This window comes from Hipposideros armiger, unplaced genomic scaffold (assembly GCF_001890085.2).
Source record: "Hipposideros armiger isolate ML-2016 unplaced genomic scaffold, ASM189008v1 scaffold_138, whole genome shotgun sequence".
Lineage (NCBI taxonomy): Eukaryota > Metazoa > Chordata > Mammalia > Chiroptera > Hipposideridae > Hipposideros > Hipposideros armiger.
This window is the reverse complement of record NW_017731488.1, coordinates 1,841,681-1,861,155: the sequence shown is the minus strand read 5'-3', so window position 1 is coordinate 1,861,155 and position 19,475 is coordinate 1,841,681. Positions and strand designations below refer to the sequence as shown.

Here is a 19,475-nt window from a genome sequence, read left to right as displayed (position 1 = left end):
ACCCCCACCCCCCTATCCCCCCGCCGACTCTCATACCAGCCGACACCACTTCTGACTCCAGCTCTAGCTCCTACAGACTATGCAGGTCAACATTTGATGCACAAATTCAGCTCCTGCATTTTTGTGTCCACCTGGGCCCACATCTTTTCAGGCATATATTTGTCTCCTGTGTAGGCAGAAACCTGAAGTATTTCTTTTGTGTCCCAAAAGCTCACACCTGAAGCATGTAGCCTGAAGCTGGGGCTTAACCATTAGTTCTTAGAGGGAAGCAGTTGGGACTAATACTGCTTAGCTTTCCACTGCAGAAGAGGGTCTCAGAGACGTGGGCCAGGCGAGAATCTGCTGCAGAGTGGGGGTGCCCAAGGCCCCCGAGACATACAGGGAAGCTTGAAGTAGCCGAGTAAAGAAGTAGCCAGACGTGGCCAGAAATAAGAGGAGGAGGAATAATGGCCTCAGGGAAACTAAAAATAGGTGGCGAAGTGGCCAAGTCTTAGGGCTCAGCTCAGAGTCACACAGCACTCAGTATCCCATGTGGGGACCGACAATACCTCACACAGACCTCGCTGGTCTGGAGGTGTGTCAGCAAGGGCCTTCGGCCTGCTCTGATAACTGGATTGCTGGAGCCTAATGAAATCAGAGGCATCACACATGTAAGAGTATTCATTTATGAGCAAATTGGAAGCCTTACTGTTGTGGTCACAGGTCTGTGTGCCATCAGGAAAGCACAATGACCAGGAAAGCCACCTGCTTTGGCAATGCCAAGGACTCAGGCACAGCATCCACCTTCCATACTCTGGGCCTCTCTTCTCCCTGCCCTTCCAGCACACTCACCTCAAAGGATGCCCGGGGACATGGCCTCAGGGGCAGGTTGGTCCCGATTCTTCTCACTACACTGCGAGCAGCCCCATGTGGCTTGTTTTGCCAGATTGGGATGGTCTAGAGCAGAGAGGGGTAAGCACAACCTCAGAGATGAGTCCCAGTACCGTCCCCATCCTCTTCCCCCATCCCCTTTCCTTTACCAGGGAAACTGAATTCCTCAATCCCAGGGACAGGGCATTGGCGGGGGGCGGGGTGTAAGTCAAGTCTCAATTATAAGTGACGGCAGGTTCCCCAGCTGTTAGTCTTCACCTTGGCAAACCACCTAAGGGGACACCTGCTGCTGCCAAGGCACAGCCAACGTTGGGAGGATTGGCGAAGGGCTGAGGAAGTAGCTGGGTGCAGGGACCATCCAGGCTTCCCTCCCTTCCCTCGGCATAGAAAGGCAGAAAACAGTGACTCCTTAACTGCCCCCTGAATCATAGTTGTTTCTGCCTGGGGGGAGTGTGTGGAAGGGTGGCCTCCAACCAGTTCCAGGCCTCCAGGGGAAAGGAAGGATTAATTGGCGTTTTGGAACTTCAGCAGGCCCTGTGCTCAGCTTCTGCACCACACCTGCCCTGGGAATGCCCCTCACCACACTGGCTTCCATTCCCGACGTTTCAACTGGCTCCTGCACTTGAAGGACGAGGCAGCCACAGGGCAGCTCCGGGAGGCAGGCAGGAGGCGTGATGCCTTCATATCAGGCCATCTTCAGGAACACCAGAGTTCCCATCCTGTGAAACAGCCTCACAATGGGGACTTAATACCATCACACAAGCCCCACAAAACCAGGCACTGCAGAGCCATGACTAACACCAAGGTTTCTCTGACATTTCACAGGGGAGAAAACCAGCCCAACATGCTGCCCTCACCAAATCCAGATCCTTAGAGGTTTTGTTCCAAACTTGTTGTGTGAGCTTGGACAACCCTGGGAGCCCTCCTGGGCCCTTGGTTTCCTGAAGCAAAGCTTGTAAAGAGGGAACAGAACTCTTTGGTAGTTAAAAAGCTCATGGGAAAGCCAAATAGTAGGTATTAATACCACCCAAGCCCAGCGTTCATTCTTGACGCTGAGATGTGAGAGCCCAGCATGTGCCACCCAGCCTATAGGCTGGACCCCTGCCAGGGGGGGAGGTAAATGAACAGCCGGCTCGCGCCAATTTCAGTCTACTAGGCTACAGGGAAGAGTCTAATTTTTTTAATCCTGGCTCAGCCATCTATTGGCTTTGTAGACATAGACAAGTCACTTAACCTTCCCAAATGCTGGATTCTGCACCTGTAAAAAGAGGACAAGAACAGCTGCCAGTCTTGGCTACTTTAAGATCAGTTGGTGAAGCAGGGAATTTTGAAGTGTTTAATGAACTGTTACAATGTGACAGATGGGGGGTGTCACCCTGACTGGATTCTTCATAGCTGCCCCTGCGTGGTGAGCAGATGCAATCAGTGAGGAAACTCATTCCCCTGCTCATCTAACACTTACCACCACCCACCCTGTGCTGGGCACTGTAAGGGCTGTGGACGAGTAAGACACAGCCGTGCTCTCAAGGAACTAGAGGAGAAAGCACCTGAATCCATAATTCTAGCCAAGGCTGGATATCACTGCTCAAGAAAGGCTTGCTAGGCAGGTGGCCCGGGGGGTTTAGCCCTCTGGCCCCAAGGCCCTATGGGGAGTTCAGAGTTCAGGAAGGGAAGAAAATCAGCAACAACACCGCAGGTCCAGGTCAGGAAGGTGCGCGATTCATGAAGAGGAGCAGAGTACGAAGTTGTAAAGATTAACGGGGGGTGGGGGTGTGGGGGGGTCAAGTCATGAGGGCTGGGAGTGCCCAGGTGAGAAGTAACTGGGTTGCCAAGGGCAGCCTCTGAACAGGGAGGGGATGGACTGACTACCAAAGCTGTTCTTTCTGTAAACCTCCCGGAGGAGTTATCACTCACTTTGTGGGGAAAGGAAGCTGGAGACAGGAAGGTCACTCAAGTCTCCTGCATGGGCTCAACTTCTCAGTACAGATCAAGCCTTTTACCAAAGTACCTCTGTGTACGAAGCTCTGCTGAATGTCAGTGCCTGCCACAAGTTCCCCGTAACAGTGCTTCTCCTCCTTTTCTCACTTTAGTCATTGCAGCCACTTCCCTCCAAATATGCAGCTGCACCTAACTCACACAACAGCCAGAGGGATATTGCTAGCCACATTGTTCCTTTGTTTAGAACCGCTATGGCTTGCGCTAACTGGATAAAATCTAGCCGCCTCAGCAGGGCCTGCAAGTCCTCCAACACCAGGCCCAACCCTCAGTGGCCCAACCTCAGCACAGCCTACAAGGCCTATAATCTGGCGGCTGCACACACTTCATGGCCACACCTCCTGCGTTCCCCTTGCCCTTCAGCCATACTGGCCTTCTTTCAGCACCCAACACCACCTCGGGGGCCTTGTCCATAATATTCCCTCTGCTTGAAACACCAGCACCCCCTTCCTCAAGCTCATTCTTAATCATTCTTCCGAGCTCGGCTTAAGCATCACCTTCCCTTCCCTGACAGTCAGGTCCTTTATTATTCATGCCACAGCAACCCTGCATTTCCTCTGGAGTCCTCTCCCGACAGTAGTAATTAGGTGACTGTAAAGAGCCATGTGTCAGGGGGGCAGGGACTTCCCTTAGGCACAGCACAATGCCTGGCAGAGTAAGCACTTAAAACATTTGTCCAGTTAAGAAATGAATGAACGAGAGCACCGACTTAGCCTTCATACCCTCCCCCACCCCATCACACACTGTCACTGGCTAGAAGACGCGCCCCAGTTCCTGGCAACGCTGGTAGGTTCTTACCACCTCTGCGCTCCCACAGCCCCTGTCGAGGCTGTTGTCATGTTGACACACGGTCCCGCAGGAGACAGCTCCTCCAGGGCAGGGCCTGGTCTCATCAACCCTGGGTCCCGGGCGCCCCACTGGGGGCCGCCACGCTCAGCGGAACTTTGCCCCGCGGACAGCTGCGCCAGGGGAGCCGCTACGGGGACCTTGCCCGGGATACGCCTCCCCTCCCCCGCAACAGCCCGACCCGACGGGGGCAAGGTCGGCCAATTCTCGCTGCCGACCCACAGGCCCCGGGCCCGGCCCCAGAAGGGGCGAGGAGACGGCAGAGGCGGCGGCCCGGCTCGCCGAGGACCGCGGCCGACACGAGAAGCTTCTGGTGTAGCTCGGCCGCCGAAGCTGGGTGACTCGGGCGAGCAACACCCCCTTCGGGACTCAGTTTCCCCCCGTGCCAAATGAGGCGGACAACTCCGGCTCCCGCGAGAACTGGCGCGGGAACTGGAACCGAGGGCTCCGCACGCCGCCTGACACTAGGCCGCGCGGACTGCCGAGTCAGAAGGCCCCGCTCCTTCCACCCGGGCTGCACTCGGACCTAGTCTCACCTCAGCCACCGGCTCCGGGACTCACTCACCTCACGGCCCCTCCTACCACCAGCGGGCCGCCCAACATCAACTGCCCTCACTTCCGCTGGCCCGCCCCCCCCCGGAAGCGGTCCTTTGCAGCTGCGCACCGAGCCGCGCCCCGCCGCTTCCACGGAAAGCGGGCCTCTCTGGCTGCCGGGCAAGCACAGCTTCTGCGTGGGCGGGGCGGTGGGCGGGCAGCACGTGCGGTCCCCGAGGGAGGGACACACCCATTATCGAGACCACGCCCCCTCCTGTCGGAGCCCTAGGGAAAAATTGACGAACCTTCTATAATAGACGCCGGAGGCCTGATTGGTCCTGTCCTCCGCTGTTCTCCGTTTCCTTGTTGCTGTTAGTCCCAATCCAACCTTTGGAAGCTGAGGTCTGACTATGTTGCTGCTCAGACCCCAAATTGTGTAGTGTCTGTTGTCCCCACCCCTACTGCAAACTTCAGAATCCTCCACCCTGGAGTTCCAGGTCTTCCGGTGGCCGAGCTTGCCTTGCATCTCTCCCTGGTCCCCTTCACAGTTCATACTTACCACCCAAGACCCTCTCCAGCCTTCTCTCCAGCAAGAATGGGCTTCTTCTCTGCCTCCTGCCCTCCAGCTTTGTAGCTTCTATTTTAGCCTTTATGGTTTCTCTCTCTCTCTCTCCCCTCGCTCTGTCTCACACACACAGTATTTTCAGTGAGTTGATCAGATGGGCAGGATAGATTGATGGGAAGACCCCAGAGGCACTGGGAAAGACACCCACATTCCTTCCAAGCTCGTTCAACCCACTCCCTCCTTGTGCTGAAACCCTCCAGGTCCTGGTCTCCATGGCATCCAGGCCTGGGTCACGTGCCCCCCTCTGACCTCAGCAGGTGTCTGTGCCTGGCTCACAGACTGCAGTTCTTTGGCCTCAAAGCCTGCAACTCCCAGTCACACAGGGCCTCACCGGTCAGAACTCTGTGCTTGCTTTAATGTTCTGCTGTTGCCCTCCTGAAAGTCATTTTTTTTTTTTAACAAGGGGTCCTGCTTTTTCATTTTGCACTGGATCCTGCAAATTATGTAGCTGGTCCTGGCCAGATACCTAAGGAGGTTGTCCATCCTGATTCCCACCATATTTCAAATGATGATGGTTGACTTCCAGCCCTCTTTCGAAGATGGCAATTACTTTCATCACTGATTTCCCTCTCCTCGGCAATGACAAATCTTGCAAAGCCATCCTTTCCTGGGTATGGTAATGCTCTTGGTGCTTCACCCAGATCCCCTCTACTCTGCCAGTGAACCCATCCTCCAGCTGCTGTGTTGGCTGCTTACAGCTGCCCTCTTTTGTGGAAAATTGCCCCTGCAGAAGGGAGAATGGAAGCCCTATTTTGGGAAGTTACTCCACCCCCAAGTCAATGAATGACTGATACAAGCTACAAAAGGCCGGTTCGACTCTAGTGTGGTTTATGCTCCAGTGCCCTTCTCCTGTGATCAGGCCAAGAGTCAGCTTTGAGACTCTATACCTGCTCAGCGTTTCTCTTTTCCCCATTCTGCTTCACTCCTTTTACAGGTTTTTCCTGAGTGCACTCCCTCAAAAAAATTACTTAATGCCTGTCTCGGGCTCTGCTTCTAAGATAATGGGTTTAATTTCAGAATCTTTATAACACGGAGCATCAGATTCTAAAAACAGTAAGTTCTACTACTGGGTCTATCACAAACTTATTTTAAGAAAGTCACTCAAGCCCTCTGCTGACAGATAAGCTAGTCTGTCCTCAAAGGCATTCCAGCCTCATTCCCTTGCCCATCTGGCAAGCCAGTCCCACAGGAGTCAGATCAAGGACAGAGGTGAACAACATTCCACTCAAAGGCACTTAGAACCACCCTAGTCTCTCCAATTTTATTATAGGACATGGGACAGGTGAGGGAAGAGGCAGAGGGGTGACAAGGCAGCTGGGGGCCCTCCCCCACCATGAGCTTGGAGGTCAGAGGCATCTGATAAGGATGCAGAAAGCCCAAGCAATCAGTGCCTTTCTGCCACCCATGCCCGAAGCAGAGATGGACTTAGGGGCCGTCCCTCCCTGTAAAGGGCATGGAAGCACTGCCTCCCAGGATATACTGGACTTGGCTGAGCTTGCTAGTTCATGCCTCATTACGTCTGGAGATCAGAGGGGAATGAGACATTTTGGTGTGAAAAGCTTTCTTTTTCACCTCAGTGAAAACAGGCAGAGGAGAGAAGCGGGGATGCAATGCAAAACAAAACACAACTCCGGCTGAATCTCAACTCTGCCGCTGAGCGACCTGGGGCAAGTCACTGTATTTCCCTGAGACTCAGTTTCTTCATCTGTAAAATGGGAAGTTAATATCTGCCTCACAGGTTTGTTGTGAAGCTTAAATGAGAAAATACATGTAATCTTCACAAAGTGCCTCAGTGTGGATACGCCAATGACAGGCAGGGGAGCTCAACAGATGGGAGGCCTGGGAGTGTGTGTGAGGAACTGTCACCTTCCTTCCTCTCCCAGGTTTAAGAGTGAGCCCCTGTGGGGCAGGGCCGGGGGAGCAGGCTTGGCTCCGAGGCCTTAATGAAAGCCCTAGGGCCCCTCATGGGGCCTGCGTGGAGGACAAGGACAGAGTTGGGGTACACTGACTGTTTTTAAAAAGCTAGAAGAGAAGGAAGAGAGGAATATTTCTTCCCATAGGTGCAACTGCAAAGACATCAAGTTGGATCCATCTAGGATTTCAGATCCAGCCATCATGGGGCAGCTGCTGGGGGAAACCACTGTCCCTTCTCCTCAGTGCTAGGGTTATCAAAAATACCTACAAACTGTGAGAAAGTTCACATATAAAAACACTTTTCTGTGTGTATAAAAAAAGAGAATGGCTGGAGTCAGTGGCTTGGGACGTGGACCAACGTCCTAAGTGTGGCCAAGGAGTTTCAGTGGCCACCCAATGGGGGGCAAACTGGTCTGGGCTGCCCTGCCAGTGCTGGCTCGGGGTGGGGGGTGGGGGGTGCTGTATTCTTTAGCTGGGCTACACATCTGTGGAGCTGAGGTCTCAGGGGCAGGAGGCGATGCCAGGGCTCTGGCTCCAGCAATCCTACTGTGACCCTGTGCTGGGACAGGCAGTGGGGGTGCCTTGGGCCTGGGGCTCAGGGACTCTTCAGTGGAGCCCCTTGCTAAGGCAGAAGCCTACTTCACACGAAACCTTCCCAGACACCTGGCCTCCAGCCAGACCCCAAACAGTTTCTGGCGTCCTATCACTAGGCGGATAGGCTGGTCTGGGGAGCCGCGGTCTGGGGTACTGGGGAGCCGCGGTCTGGGGTACTGTATGACTTCCCTTCTGAAGGAGGGTTCCGCCTGGAGCCTCCACACGGCTGTCTTCAGCTGAGACTGAGCCCACTGGGGACACCAGGTACAGGAGGGCGGCCAGGGCTGTGGCCAGGAAGCAGGCTCCACACAAACAACACTTCTCTGGCTCTCCCTTCCCCCTGACCCATGTCAGGGCTTCTTGATGTTCCTTTCAGGAGGGGGTGCAAGTAAGGAGAAAGGGGTGGCCCTGTTTTCCGAGCACCCACTCTTCCCTATCCTGCACCCCACAAGGGCCTTGACTATGTGCCTGAGAGGGTGAGGTCCAGGGAAATGACCCCAGGCTTCACTTTGGGGGGTTCCAAACAGCTTCTGGAGCCAGGCCGATGGTGGCAGCTGGAGCTAGAGGTTGACCCATCCAGTCAGCCCAGGCACCCCCTTGGCAACCCCCCAAAACAGAGGCAAAGCTACGATGGCTACCCTCAGTTGACCTCCGACCTCACAGGCAGCCTGGGAATGGAGGGGGTGGGAGTGCCTGACGTTTGAAATGTGTGAGGACTGCTCTGGCTCTGGGGCCGGGGGGGCCTGTCCATCAGCGCTGGAGGCCTCTTTCCAGCTGCCCCCGCCTGGGCACACTAGGGCTGGAGGAAGGGCAGGCCGCGCCGAAGGCCCTCCTTCAGGAACTGCATGTAGGTGGCCGTGGACGGGTCTTCAAAGGTGGATGAGAAGCTGAAGACATTGTTTTCGATGTCCTCAGGCTTCATGGAGGTGATGTCCAAGAAGTAGTTGGCGTTGATGTGGTGGACCTGGGAGAAGGGCTGGGTGAGGAGAGCAGGGCCCACCCAGGCGCACGGCCCCTCCGCTCCCTGTCTGCTCAGGTTCCCTTGGGAGAAGCGGCCACTCTCAGGCCTCGATTGTCCTCGCTTTGAGGGGGATGGCAGACAAGCGGGGCAGAACCTGACCCCAGTTCCTGCCTCTGTTCACACAGAGCCCTCTGACCACAGAGCTCCCACACCTCGTCCGCCCACTGGGCGAAAACCTAACGCCTTTCAACGCCACCTTTCCCTTGCCCCTACCCTCATGACCCCTCTGCGCCCGTGACTCCTGAACTCCACACTGCCTTCTGTCAGGAGAGCAGGTGATGCTGAGGATCGCAGGCAGGCCTGGTTCAAAGCCAGCTACACTCCTCACTTGTGCAACTTTTGCCAAGTCTTGGACCTTTTGAGCCTCAGTATCCTTGTCTATAAAGTGGGCATTTGGGGGCCGGCTGAGTGGTGCGATGGTTAACAACTGGCTTGGGATGCCAGAGGGCCCCGGTTCGGATCCCACATATGAGGGCCAGTGACACTGCCCTCTACAGCTAAGATGCTAAACTTGGGCCAGTGAAGCAATGTCCTCCACAACTAGACTGAAGAACAAAAGGACAGCAACTTGTCTGTTCCCCTTCCCCCAATTCCCCAGTGCGGTTCCCATCCCCCCAATTTCCCAATAAAAAAAATCTTAAAAAGAAAAAAAGTGGGCATTTGGGATCATCTAGCTCCTAAAGCTGCTGTGAGAATCCAACGAGAGCACGTGTGCATGCTTGTAAGGGGCCCTTTGGAGAGGTAGGGTCTTGAAGCTTGGCTTGGCCTGGTGCGTCCCCTGGTCCTCTCTGCCTGTCACAAGGCCTGGCCCCTCTTTCCTCCTCCTAGCTCAGGGCTGGCCACAATGGTCCAAGGTGAGCCTTCCCTTCCAGGCCATTTCCTATCCACTCTGCTGCTACACTGTGCCCACTGCTGCCCGGTCCCCAAAGTGCTATTGAGGTCCTCCTTCCCATAGGAGCATCCTGACACCTGCACGAGGCAGGCAGAGTGGGAACCAGGATTCCTATTTTACAGATGGGATAGCTGAGGCTCAGACTGGCTAAGAGACCAGCACAGAATTGGTGGAGCCAGACCCGAAGCCTGATGAGGTGTGCAAGTCCCTGCCCCTGGCTGGCTGCCTCCTCTGCCCCAGGTGCCTGGCCCCGGGCTGGTACAGGTGGTGGGGCTGTCCTACCACGGTGCCATTGGGCAAGCAGATCATCATCTCCACGGGGAAGCTGTACTTCTCCAGGTGCAGGTCAGCCAGCTTCTTGTGGGAAGGGTTGTCCTGGTTGTTCTGTGGGGACAGTTGGGCATAGTCCTGCCGTGGCCCCCAGCACTGTCCCAGGGGCTTCCAAGGGGCTGTTGCCACCCACCCTCCACTCACCTGCAGGTCCTCCAGCTCCTTCACCAGGGACCAGGTGCTAATGAAGCTGTCATTGAGGAGGGCGAGGATGGGCGAACTTTCCAGGACGGTCTCCCGGAGAGTCCGCCCTGAACCTGTTCAGGGAGAGGCAAGGCCGGGAGAGTGAGGCACCACCACAGGCCTGACTGGTTTCAATCAGCACCAAACCTCAGGGACCACAGAATGGTCTGTGCACCCAGGTGAAACAGATTCAAAGAGCCTGTAGGTGCTGAACAAATGGTAGCTGTCATTCACATCAGTAACATCCTGGCATCCAGGGCTGAGATTTAGGGTGGAGCCCTGCCTGGCCCAGGGACTTGTAGTCTTAAGCCCATGAAACTCTGTGCCCCAGGGCCTTTGTACAGACTATTCGTCTCCTGCTCATCTTTGAAAGTCTCAGCTTAAGCGTCACTTCTCTAAGAAGTCTTCCCGACTCCCCCAGTTCCACACTCTCGTACCACTGTGGCCTCAGCCTGTGTAACACTCGCCAGGCGCGTCCTTATTCAGTCGGTGTCTGCTTTCGGCATTCCACTGTGCGCTCCCCAAGCACAGGGACCACTTCGGACTTCCTCACTGCAAGACTCCCAGCAGCTAGCCTAGGGCCTGGCACAGGAGGCGCCCAGGAGGTTTGCTGAGTGGCTGCATGAGGACAGGCCCACCGTTTTACTCATCTTTGTACCCGCTGTCTGATACTCAAAGAACTTTGCACCCAGTAGGTCTTTGGTGGCTTTCCCGGATAAGTGAATGCCTGCCCAGCCTCTGGCACTATTGTTTTCTGTCATTTTTGTGTCACACTTTACAGAGCACAGGCACGTTCACATCCATTTTCAGGACTCTGGGAGACAAGTATGTTACCCCTTCTTCACTGTTGAGGCTCAGAAAGGGGAAGGCACTTGGCCAAGGTTCCCAGGCTGAAAATGGCTGAGCTGGGCTCTTTCTCTGAGCTCAGCACAGAAACTCCCCCAAGCCCTCAGCCCACACCCCTGCCCTGTGGCATCCCCAAGTCCCTCATGCTCCAATAGGAGAGGCCCGTTGGTCTCAGAGCCTCCTGCACCCTACAAGGTGTGAAGTCTCCCCCGCAATCTCTCCTTGGACTGGCCAGGTCTCCCTCACCTCAGCAGGACTGGTCGTCCAGGGCCCCCCACAGCAGGATCGAGTGCACCAGCTTGTTCTTGGCCCTGGCTTGGTCGAAGGCCTCGGTGAATGGCAGGTAGGTGACCTGGGGCCAAGCGAGACAGAGAGAAGCTACTGTGTGTGGCCAGGGTCCCATCAGGGAAAGAGTGTGGAATGCGTATGTGTGTGTAGTATATAGATTGTGTGTATACATGCAAGTGTGTTTGTAACGCGTGTGTAGTATGTATAGTATTGTATATACACGTGTTTGTGATATGCATGTAGTATATATAGTGTGTGTATATAAACGTGTGTGTTTGTAAATGTGTGTAGTATGGATAGTGTGTGTATACACACGTGTTAATGTGTGTATATACATGTACGTGTATAATGTGTATGTGTGTGCATGCGTGTGTGTGAGGGAGGTTGCTGAAATGGGGGATGGGGATGCCTCCTCCAAGTTCCGATGGTGAAGGGGAGGCTCCTCTGGCCCCACTGAGCCCTGCAGGGGGGCAGCCTCAGCAGCAAGCCCTGCACGAAGCCCAGAGCCCCGTGCCCACTGCTGCGCCCACAGCCCCAGCCCCAGCCCCGTGGAGCCTGACCCCGGCCCTCACCCCTGCCCAGCCTCACCTTCTTAAAAGGGTACATGGCCACCTCCAGGCGCCGGGCGGCCTCCTCCCAGCTCAGCTCCTGCTGCCACTTGATCTCCTCAAACACAAACTGGAGGGGCTCCCCCGAGGGCAGGCGGCTGTCGATCATGTTGCCGTCCTCGTCCAGGATCACGGAGGGCACTGAGGGGCCTGTGGCCTCCAGCTCCATCTAGGCCGGAGGTCAGGGAGGGGTGACATCAGGGAGGGATGTCAGAGATGGGCAAGGATCCTCAAGGGGCCCTGAGAGACCCTCAAAGATCCCCCACTCACTGCAGAGGTGGGGAGACAGGCCCAGGGAAGGGCAGGGTCTGGCTAAGGCTATGTGGTGAGTCCGGGTCACAGCCAGGGCTCCTTCCACTGTGGGAAGCTGTCTGAGGGCCATGGCGGATGTTGTGTGCAGGAACAGGTGGCTTCCCTGACTCCTGTTTTGGGGACAGTTGGTTTCAGCGTGCCTGGAGCTCTGTCCTTCACCTTGGACTTCCCTGAGGCTCCCAGCCAGCTGGGCCTTCCCTGCAGCCAGGCGGGGAGGACCCGTGACAGAGCCTTGCAGCTGAGCCCCGCCTTCCTAAGTGGGCAGGGACCATCTGAGCGCTCACCTGGGGTATGTAGCCAATGTCCACCTCCATGTTGCTGCTCTCACTGGCCCCATACAGCCACTCCATGTCCACATTCAGAGACCTGGGGACGGGTGAGCGGGCGGTGAGGGCAGAACACCACCATCATCAAGGGCCATGAACCACATGTCAGACATTAACTCGCTGAAAGCACACAACTGTCCCCATTTTACAGATGAGGACACTGAGGCCTGACAAGTTGAACCCAAAGTCTCAGAGCTGCTGGGACTTTGACTGCAGAGCCTGGGCCCTTTCCTCTCCCTGGGCTGCTCTTCCTAAGGCCACCACACCACCCTCCACTGGCCCAGCCTTTACAGTTCGCAAAGGGCTTTCACATCCATGTCTGCCCTGGGCCCTTCCAGGCAGAGCTCATCCAGGACACAGAGTGGGGCAGCGGTGAAAACCTGACGCTGTCCTCCAGCAGGAAGTCTGGCTTACCCAGGTGCCATCTGTGGAACTGCCACATGGGGGCGCACCAGGACTGACAACCAACTACTCTGGGCAGATGAGCTGGGTGCCCTCAGAGAGGGTCAGCAGTCCCTGTGGCCTGGCCCTGGGGCTGGTTATTGGCCCCTTTCCTTCTGTTTCATCCAGTCCAGGACCTCCCACCTCCAACCTGGGGTGGAGGCAGATGTAGGCGGGGCTGCGCCTGGGAGCACAGGCGCTTGCTTGCTTGCTTGCTCATCTGATCTCACCCTGTGGCCCAGGATGCATCCTCCCTCCAAGGAGGGAGAGGAAGCCACTCCTGCTTCTGGGGGCAACTTCCTCTTCCCAGGCTGTCCCAACCAGCCCCCCACTCCTGCCCAGGAGCCGGCCTCCCATCTAGCAAACGAGGAAACTGAGCCCCAGAGAGGGCCAGGGCCTTACCCACAGGGCTCACCCACCATGCAGCTCGCTGGTGTCATGGCTGAGACTTAACTCTGGGCTTCTCAGCTCCCGGCTCACGTTTTGTCCCTGAACAGTCACTACAGCCACTGGCTGTCAGGGATGAATCTGGCAAAGGCCTGAAGCCTGGGTCTCCAGGACCCCTGACGAGAGGCTGACCCGGAGCAGGTCAGGCAGGCAGGCAGGTGGCTGCCACAGAACCGTCCCAGGAGCCCCCTGATGCTCTGTGGTAGCAACTGCAGGCAGTGGGGGGCCTGCCCCCAGGCCTCTGTATGTGCCATTTTCTCTGCCTGGCTAACCTTCCTCACCCCCCAGGGTTATGCTTCTGAGAAGCCTTTCTGGACCCCAACATGCCACGTGCCTGCCCACCTGCTGGCCTTCCCCTAGGGTGGCATGCGCAGGCTGTGGTTAGGGGTATGTCGGGGTCCGTCAGTGGTATGAGGGCAGGAGGCTCTAGCTTTAGGGAGGGTCTGCTGCTGCTGCACTGGGTCCTAGGCACAGTGTTGGCAGGCCAGGCCCATGCAGCATCTGGGACATACTGGTCAGATGATAGAATAACCCTCCTCAATCTGCCTCCTCCAGGGTCAACTCTAGGTCCCTCCCAAGAAGGCGTTCAGTCCTCTCCCAAGATGGGTGGGTCTGGGGAGCAAAGGAGGGGCAGAGACTAGGGGGGGGGCCTCTGGGCACCTGCTCCCACCCTGGAGCCGGGGGATGGGCTGGGCCAAAGATCCTACCTGTGGTTGGGCACGAACAACCGGAAGTCGCGGACGTGGGTGGCATCTTTGGAGAGGATGATGTGGCCGGTGAACTGGCCGGGTGAGAACCAGAAGGGGAAGTCGGGCGGCTCACTGAGCTGGAACTCAGCGTGGATCCTGCAGGGAAGGAGCCCAGCTGGGAGCAGGCCCCCCTGAACCGGAGCCCACCCTCTGACTTCCGCCCCAATGCCTGGGAACCCTTGGCCAGGCTCTGTGGGGGACAGGCCTAGGCAGGCGGGAAGGGGAGTGTGTGGGGCAAGGAGAAGGCACGAGGCCCTCCCAGTGCTGCCCATCCGCAGAAGCCTTGTCCGGCTCCTCTGAGCTCTCACAGCCTCTCAAGGGTGTGCGCGACCTGGTGTCACAGCTCTGTACACCCTGCTGTGTGCATGACAATCAGAGCCACCAGCCCTCTGCTAAGCACACTCTGTGCTTTTTCTCTTCCTCCTGGGAGAAAATTACCACCATCCTGATGGACACACGAGGAAACTGGGGCTCAGAGAGCCACAGCTGCTTGGGCAAGACCCTGGGGTGGAAACTGGTGGGAGGGGGCTCTGTGCTGTGCCCTGGAGTCCCAGGCCCAGGGGGGAGGCAAGGGTGGCACTGCGAGGACCGCTCACCGGAACATCACAGTGTAGTAGAAGTCGCTGATGGCAGTCAGGCAGGCGACGGCCCCCTGAGGGGCAAAGCGGGTCTTCACGAAGGGTCGCGGGTGGAACATGCTCAGGAGCCGGTGGATGACGACCTGGGGGGACGGCAGTGGGACCCCAGGATGGCTGGCTGAGCCCTGCTGGGCCCGGGTCCCCTGGGTGAGGGTCAGCTGGGAACCTGCTAAAGGCCAAGGTAGGGATGGGTCCAGAGAGAAGCTGAGAGCAGGTGGGGCAGCATGGGGGGCCAGGTGCAGAGGAGGGGGCTGCGCCTGGGCTAGGGCGTGGGCTGCCCTCACCTCCTTGCCCTTGGGCGGCGGTGGGTAGAAGCGGTTGTTGGACAAATAGCCGGTGAAGACGCTCAGCTCACTGGGAATGATCCACCAGGGCTCGCCCAGCTCCACGTGGCCCCGAGGCGGAAGGAAGGGCCGGAAGTGGCGGGCGGCAAACACAGCGCTTGGCGAGGCTGCGGTAGTCCAGTTGCGGAGGCCGGACAGGGCCAGGCGGGAGACCTGGAGCAGGGGACAGCCGAAGCTCTGGGCCACTGAGAACCACGACTTGGGGTGCCATCCCATATATGGATGGAGGGCTCCCTTGAGCCCCGGGCCAGCCCGCAAGCTGAGGGAGCAGAGGGACTCAGGGAAGGCTCCTGCCCTGGTGGTGGCCACAGGTCTGGCGCTGTCCTGCCAGAGTTGAGGCTCATCCCACCCTCCTTGGCCCCGAGCCTGAGAAGCAGGGCCCCTGCAGCCCAGTGAGGCCCCGCCCATGCGAAAGCAGCTCGCTGGAGGGCCACCCAGGACTAGAACAGGGGGTGGGGGAAGACTTCCTCACCCCCACAACCGGCCTTGCTTTCTACTCCCTGATTCCGTCTCCAAGTCTCTCTGAGGAGGTTAACGTCCCACTGACAAGGTCAGAGTTTGGGTTTGGAGCTACGTCTGAGGAGGGAGGCAGTGACTACCTTTTGAGTGAAATCTCCAAGGTTAAGAGCAGGATGAGGCCACAGACAAGAGTACCCTGTGCCACACTGGCGGGCACCTGAGCAAACAGTCTACCCTGAGCCATTTCCCCATCAGGAACCCGCCTCACTTCTGTCTGATACGCTGATGGGCAGCCGAGAATGAGGGTCAGAGGCTGCAGGCCTGTCTGTGCACCTGCCTGGGGCATGCGGGGCCCCTGGGGGACGCTCTACCTTCAGTAGCTCTCCCTGCCCTTCTGGGCTACAGGCAGGAGTCCCGTCTTGCTGAGGCATCAGCCACCAGGACAGTGAGTGCCAGGCACCCCTCAGGGTGTTCAGTCCCCAGGGAGCGACCTTCATCTTTGACAGCAGCAGGTCCGCTCTCCCTTCCCCAGCTCCATGGTGATGGGGGCCCAGGCTCAGTGGGAAGCAGAGGTGGGAGGAGAGAGGTGCAGGGCGCTGCCACTGAAGGGGTTGAACAGGCAGGTCCTCAAAGCAGGGCTGGCTGTGCAGGGCCAGGCAGAGCCTGCCCGCCTACCTGCCGGGTCCAGCTCATAGGCTTGGAGAGTCCCTGCTGGGGAGCTGTCTGCAAAGTGGGGCTGGGCTCTGTGGGGCTCTGCTAGGGAGGCCAGGCTGGGGGTGCTGCTCCTGACCCATCTGCCCTGTCAGTGCACGTTCTTATCGCTCTGCGGGTGACTCATATGCTCAGACAGATTCAACCCCCACTCCAGGCTCATCACCACCAAACCCAACCCCACCCAGAGCTTCCCATGGAAGGTCAAACCTGTGTTTCGAACCGCTTATTGAATTTTCCCCTGGACATCCCCCAGGCGCCTCAACTTCAACATGGCGATCTGACCTCGTTTCCTCCCCACCAAACCTGCTTCCTCCAGTCCCCACGGAGGAAATGGCCACCATATACCTGGTCACCCGCCAGAAGCCTGAATCTCCCCAACTCCTGCCATCAAATCCCTTTTCCCCCAACACACACATTCCATTAGTAGCCGCGTCCTGCCTTTCCTCCTTTCCCAGCACCCTCCAGGCTGTCCTTCCTCCATCACCACTGCCTCCCTCCCAGGAACTGGTCTGTCTGCTTCCCATTTCGCTCCAGCTGCCAGCCTGGAAAGCATAGATCTGATGCGGGAACTCTCCTATTTCAACACCTGCTATGGTGTTCTGCTGCTGCAGAACGAAGGCCAAGGTCAGACAACAGAGGCTCTTCAAGGTCTGGTAACGTCTCTCCCAGCCCCACTGACTGGGATGCCTCTGCATGTGTCCCATGTACCCTGGGTCCAGCCATACCCACTCCCTGCCCTCAGGCCAAAGTGACATTTCAGCTGAGATGTAAAGGCTCATCTGTGGGTGTGGGTGTGGGCTGGGCATGGGGAAAATGCTCCTGGCTGAGGGAACGGCATAGAGAAGGCTCCCAGTTAGAAGAAAGCCCGGATGTCTGAAGTGTTTGGAATAGAGAAAGCCAAGTGGAGAGAGCAGGAGAGAGGCTGGGAGAGGCAGGCAGGGTCTGGGGATGCCTAGGTCCCATCATAGGCTTGAGACCTTGTCCACAGGACCTCGGTCGGGGAGGGGGGCGCTGGTTAGCATAGCATTTGTCAGGCGCCTTCCCCACCCCACGGCCCCCTGTCAAGGGCAGAACCTCAGGTCCAGTTCATCGGAGTTCTACAGAGCACCTGTCAGGTGCTGGGCATTGTGCTAGGGACCTGGGGATACACCAATGTGGGGGACACAAGCCTGGCCCTCAACAAACTCACAGCCTGGATGGGGGAAAAGAATGACCTGCAGAAAGTAATGATTATGAGTGAGGCACTTGCTTTCCTCCAACCAGGGCCTGCCTACCCCTGCTGGCACCTGGCCAAGCCCTCCTCCTCCTGGAATGACAGATGTCACTCCTCCAGGAAGCCATCCCAGATCCCCCATCTGGGTTAGAGGCTCATGCTTATCCTCCCCCATCAGACTGTGTGCCTGGGCAGCAGGGAGGGCTTTGCATCCACTTCTGGACCCTTAAGACCTGGCACATTGAGAGCACAGAGGGCAGCTGAGAAAGGAAGGAAAGAAAGAAGATGAAGACAGCCCCATTCTCAGGAGGCAAGTGCACACAGATGATCCTCTTGTCTGTGGCCCCATCTGTGGGGACCCCTTTCCACCCCCATAGAACTTACCCCCAGGAACCCGTCTTTGCTCTTGGTCATAGACTCTGGGAGCAGTGGCTGGAATCGGGCTTCTATGGTGAGCGTCTCCTCGCTGGGGTCAGGGGGCAGCTCCTCCTCCTCCTCGTAGCTGGCTGTAGGAGTTGACCCTACAAGACACAGATCGCTGGAGGGGGGCCCTGCCCTTAAGCATCTAAACTAGCGGGTGACTAAGGGAGCCAAGCTTGGAGCTGGGGAGTAACAATTACAATCACCAAAGTAATAACCAATATGAATCGCATTTTAGTTGCACATAGCCCTGTGAGGCAGATATATTACTACCAACTCTGTTTTACAAATGAGAACGTGGAGGCTCAGAGAGGTGAAGTCACTTCCCCAGGGTCACACAGCTAAGTAGTGGGGAATCAGGATTCAAACCCAGGCCTGTTGTACTCCAAAGCCACAATTAGCCACAACCCTCTTCTGGGGGAGTGCAGATCTCAAAGGCTCAGGAAGAACCAAATGACCCAAGTTCAAATGCCAACCCCACACCTCACCAACTGTGATGGTTGGCCAGTGGCTTGTTATGAGAATTAAGTGAGATAATCCATGGTGTTCTCATTAGGCCTGGTACAAAGCACATAGTAAGCTTTAGCTGTGCTATTATTACCAGAGGTTTCGGTATCAGGGAGCCAGGAAGCTGGAGCTCAAAACTAATTCTCCTGACTCCAGCCAGTGCTCTTTCCACTAGGCCAGGCTGGCTGCAGACAGGCCATTCTCACTTTGTCCTTCCCTTTGTCTTCCAAACCAAGTCCCAGATGAATTTGGTGCGGGGCCCACCAAAGGTGGCATGTGGGCAGGCAGCTGCCTCTCCCAGCTGGGATCCTCAGCACCAACGAAAGAAGCTACTTTCTGGGGTTGGGAGAGGAGAACGCATTGGGCTGGGCATCGTCAGCCCAGGTCCAAGGTGAGGTCGGCGCCATTTGCTGGACCATCTGGGGCAAACCACTCAGTGTCTCTGGTTTTCCTACATGAGAAATGGAGACCATGCTGCCAAGCATGTCCCTGTCATGGGGGCCCACGTAGAAACAAACAATGCTCGGACAGGCACTCCGCATGGGGCTCACAGCAATGAATGAAAACAAGAAACAGAATCAGGCCATCTTTGCTGTCACAGAAGAGCACTGGTTTGGGAGTGAGGAGACTCGCTTCTCACCGATGTTCTGGGTGGCCCCATTTCCCCGTCTGTGTAAGGGGGGCTGGACTGGCAGTGGCTGGTCTTGATTCCTCAGCTCTCTTCCTGCTCAGAGATCTACCAAGTCTGTAATCTTTCAACTGTGGAGGGAGTCACGATGAAGGTTTAAGGGAGAAACGAAGCCTATTTCAAAATGGGGGACTAATAGGAGGGTGGGGTCCCAGGACACCCATAACGGGACAAAGCAGGGGTGGGTCTTGTCACATCTGCTGTCCCAGAGCAGGTTAGTGGTACAGAGACTAGGCTTGGCATTTGGGGACAGACTGACCGACTGAATGGGTGCATTTGAAGCAGTTCTTCATCAGGATCATCAGAATTACCCAGGATATGGTTTGAAACCACAGATCCCAGAGCCTGCCTCAGACCCACTGAGTCAGAATCTTAAGGGGCTAGAATCAGCCCCCCCCCCTTTTTTTTAAAAATATTTTTATTGGGGAATTGGGGGGATGGGAACAGCGCTGGGGAATTGGGGGAAGGTGATCAGACAAGTTGCTATCCTTTTGTTCTTCAGTCTAGTGTGGAGGACGTTGCTTCACTGGCCCAAGTTGGCACAATCATTGTGCTCTTCCCAGGCGAGGTAGATCAGTCACCGGCTTCTGGACAGCCACTCACGCTGGCTGCTGGCCACTCACGCTGGCTGCTGGCTACACACGGTAGCCCATGGCAACCCACTGCCACAG

At 56.8% G+C, this 19,475-nt stretch overlaps 2 protein-coding genes across 4 annotated transcripts in view; both read right to left on the bottom strand.

Moving 5' to 3' along the window:
• Positions 1–4,371, bottom strand: part of MTFR1L (mitochondrial fission regulator 1 like) — a 12,053-nt gene extending 7,682 nt beyond the window's left edge. The window contains exons 1-3 of one of the 3 annotated variants that reach the window (XM_019650202.1): positions 4,248–4,371; positions 1,451–1,589; positions 832–936 (exon numbers count right to left, since the gene is read on the bottom strand). In XM_019650202.1, the coding sequence (XP_019505747.1) occupies positions 832–936; positions 1,451–1,465 (120 nt within the window). In that variant the 5' untranslated portion in view covers positions 1,466–1,589; positions 4,248–4,371. The other 2 variants (XM_019650200.1, XM_019650201.1) reach the window with 2 other exon arrangements.
• Positions 4,372–6,102: 1,731 nt separating this feature from the next.
• Positions 6,103–19,475, bottom strand: part of SELENON (selenoprotein N) — a 16,546-nt gene continuing 3,173 nt past the window's right edge. The window contains exons 2-11 of the mRNA XM_019650198.1: positions 17,574–17,710; positions 14,744–14,956; positions 14,418–14,542; positions 13,780–13,917; positions 12,143–12,224; positions 11,527–11,715; positions 10,897–11,002; positions 9,766–9,878; positions 9,574–9,675; positions 6,103–8,342 (exon numbers count right to left, since the gene is read on the bottom strand). Coding sequence (XP_019505743.1) covers positions 8,172–8,342; positions 9,574–9,675; positions 9,766–9,878; positions 10,897–11,002; positions 11,527–11,715; positions 12,143–12,224; positions 13,780–13,917; positions 14,418–14,542; positions 14,744–14,956; positions 17,574–17,710 — 1,376 coding nt within the window. The 3' untranslated portion in view covers positions 6,103–8,171. The remainder of the gene's footprint in view (positions 8,343–9,573; positions 9,676–9,765; positions 9,879–10,896; positions 11,003–11,526; positions 11,716–12,142; positions 12,225–13,779; positions 13,918–14,417; positions 14,543–14,743; positions 14,957–17,573; positions 17,711–19,475) is intronic.